Below are 733 nucleotides of genomic sequence, written 5' to 3' on the forward strand. Positions count from 1 at the left end.
ACACATACAGCATCATAAACATTTATACACACATACAGCATCATAAACATTTATACACACATACAGACATCAACAAACAGTAACATACAAGAAACAAACTGACTGACTGATTTGGGCTCGAATGGACTTAGACTGACTCTGGTATGGGCCAATCATGTTAATGTTTGACAGGACACAAAACTGCTCAGGTAAGATGAGCATAAACACTGAAATGAAAAGGAAAGTCTTTGTGTGTGTGTGTGTGTGTGGTTGGACCTGTCAGAGCTGCCAGATGCCAGCAGGTACTCATTGGGGTGAAACTGGACACTGTTTACAGCTGCAGAGTGAGATGTGAACTCTGTGATGGTTTTTCCTTGAAACAGGTCCCAGAGCTGCAAAAAAGAGACACATCAGCTTGATTGGTCATATTGGAGTTGATGCTCTCAGCTCCTGATCCGGCACAATCTGTGGTTTTACGTCATGTCAGCCGTGCTGCAACATAATTACTGTACAGCAGCAGTAATTCAGCACCTGCTGCGATGAACATGTCTGGAAATTAAAGGTGCCCAATGACCGAATATGGGTTTTAAAAATAAAAAGTCATTTTATTTCATATAAATTTCATATAAATACGCAAATAAACATTTTTTCAGCTGATCAAAAGTTTAAGACCATAGTCTTTAAAAGCCAAAAGCTGTGCAAAAATCTGGATTCCATGTCATTTTCTGTCAAGACCTCCTGATGGCAAAAGCAA

The 733-nt window shown here is 39.7% G+C and overlaps 1 protein-coding gene across 2 annotated transcripts in view; it reads right to left on the reverse strand.

Annotated features, from left to right (window-relative positions):
• The window catches only part of katnb1 (katanin p80 (WD repeat containing) subunit B 1), a 20,182-nt gene that overhangs the window by 9,477 nt on the left and 9,972 nt on the right, over nt 1-733 (reverse strand). For both annotated transcript variants that reach the window (XM_037979986.1, XM_037979987.1), the window contains exon 8: nt 256-371. In XM_037979986.1, coding sequence (XP_037835914.1) covers nt 256-371 — 116 coding nt within the window. The remainder of the gene's footprint in view (nt 1-255; nt 372-733) is intronic.

Source organism: Kryptolebias marmoratus, linkage group LG15 (assembly GCF_001649575.2).
Source record: "Kryptolebias marmoratus isolate JLee-2015 linkage group LG15, ASM164957v2, whole genome shotgun sequence".
Taxonomy (NCBI): domain Eukaryota; kingdom Metazoa; phylum Chordata; class Actinopteri; order Cyprinodontiformes; family Rivulidae; genus Kryptolebias; species Kryptolebias marmoratus.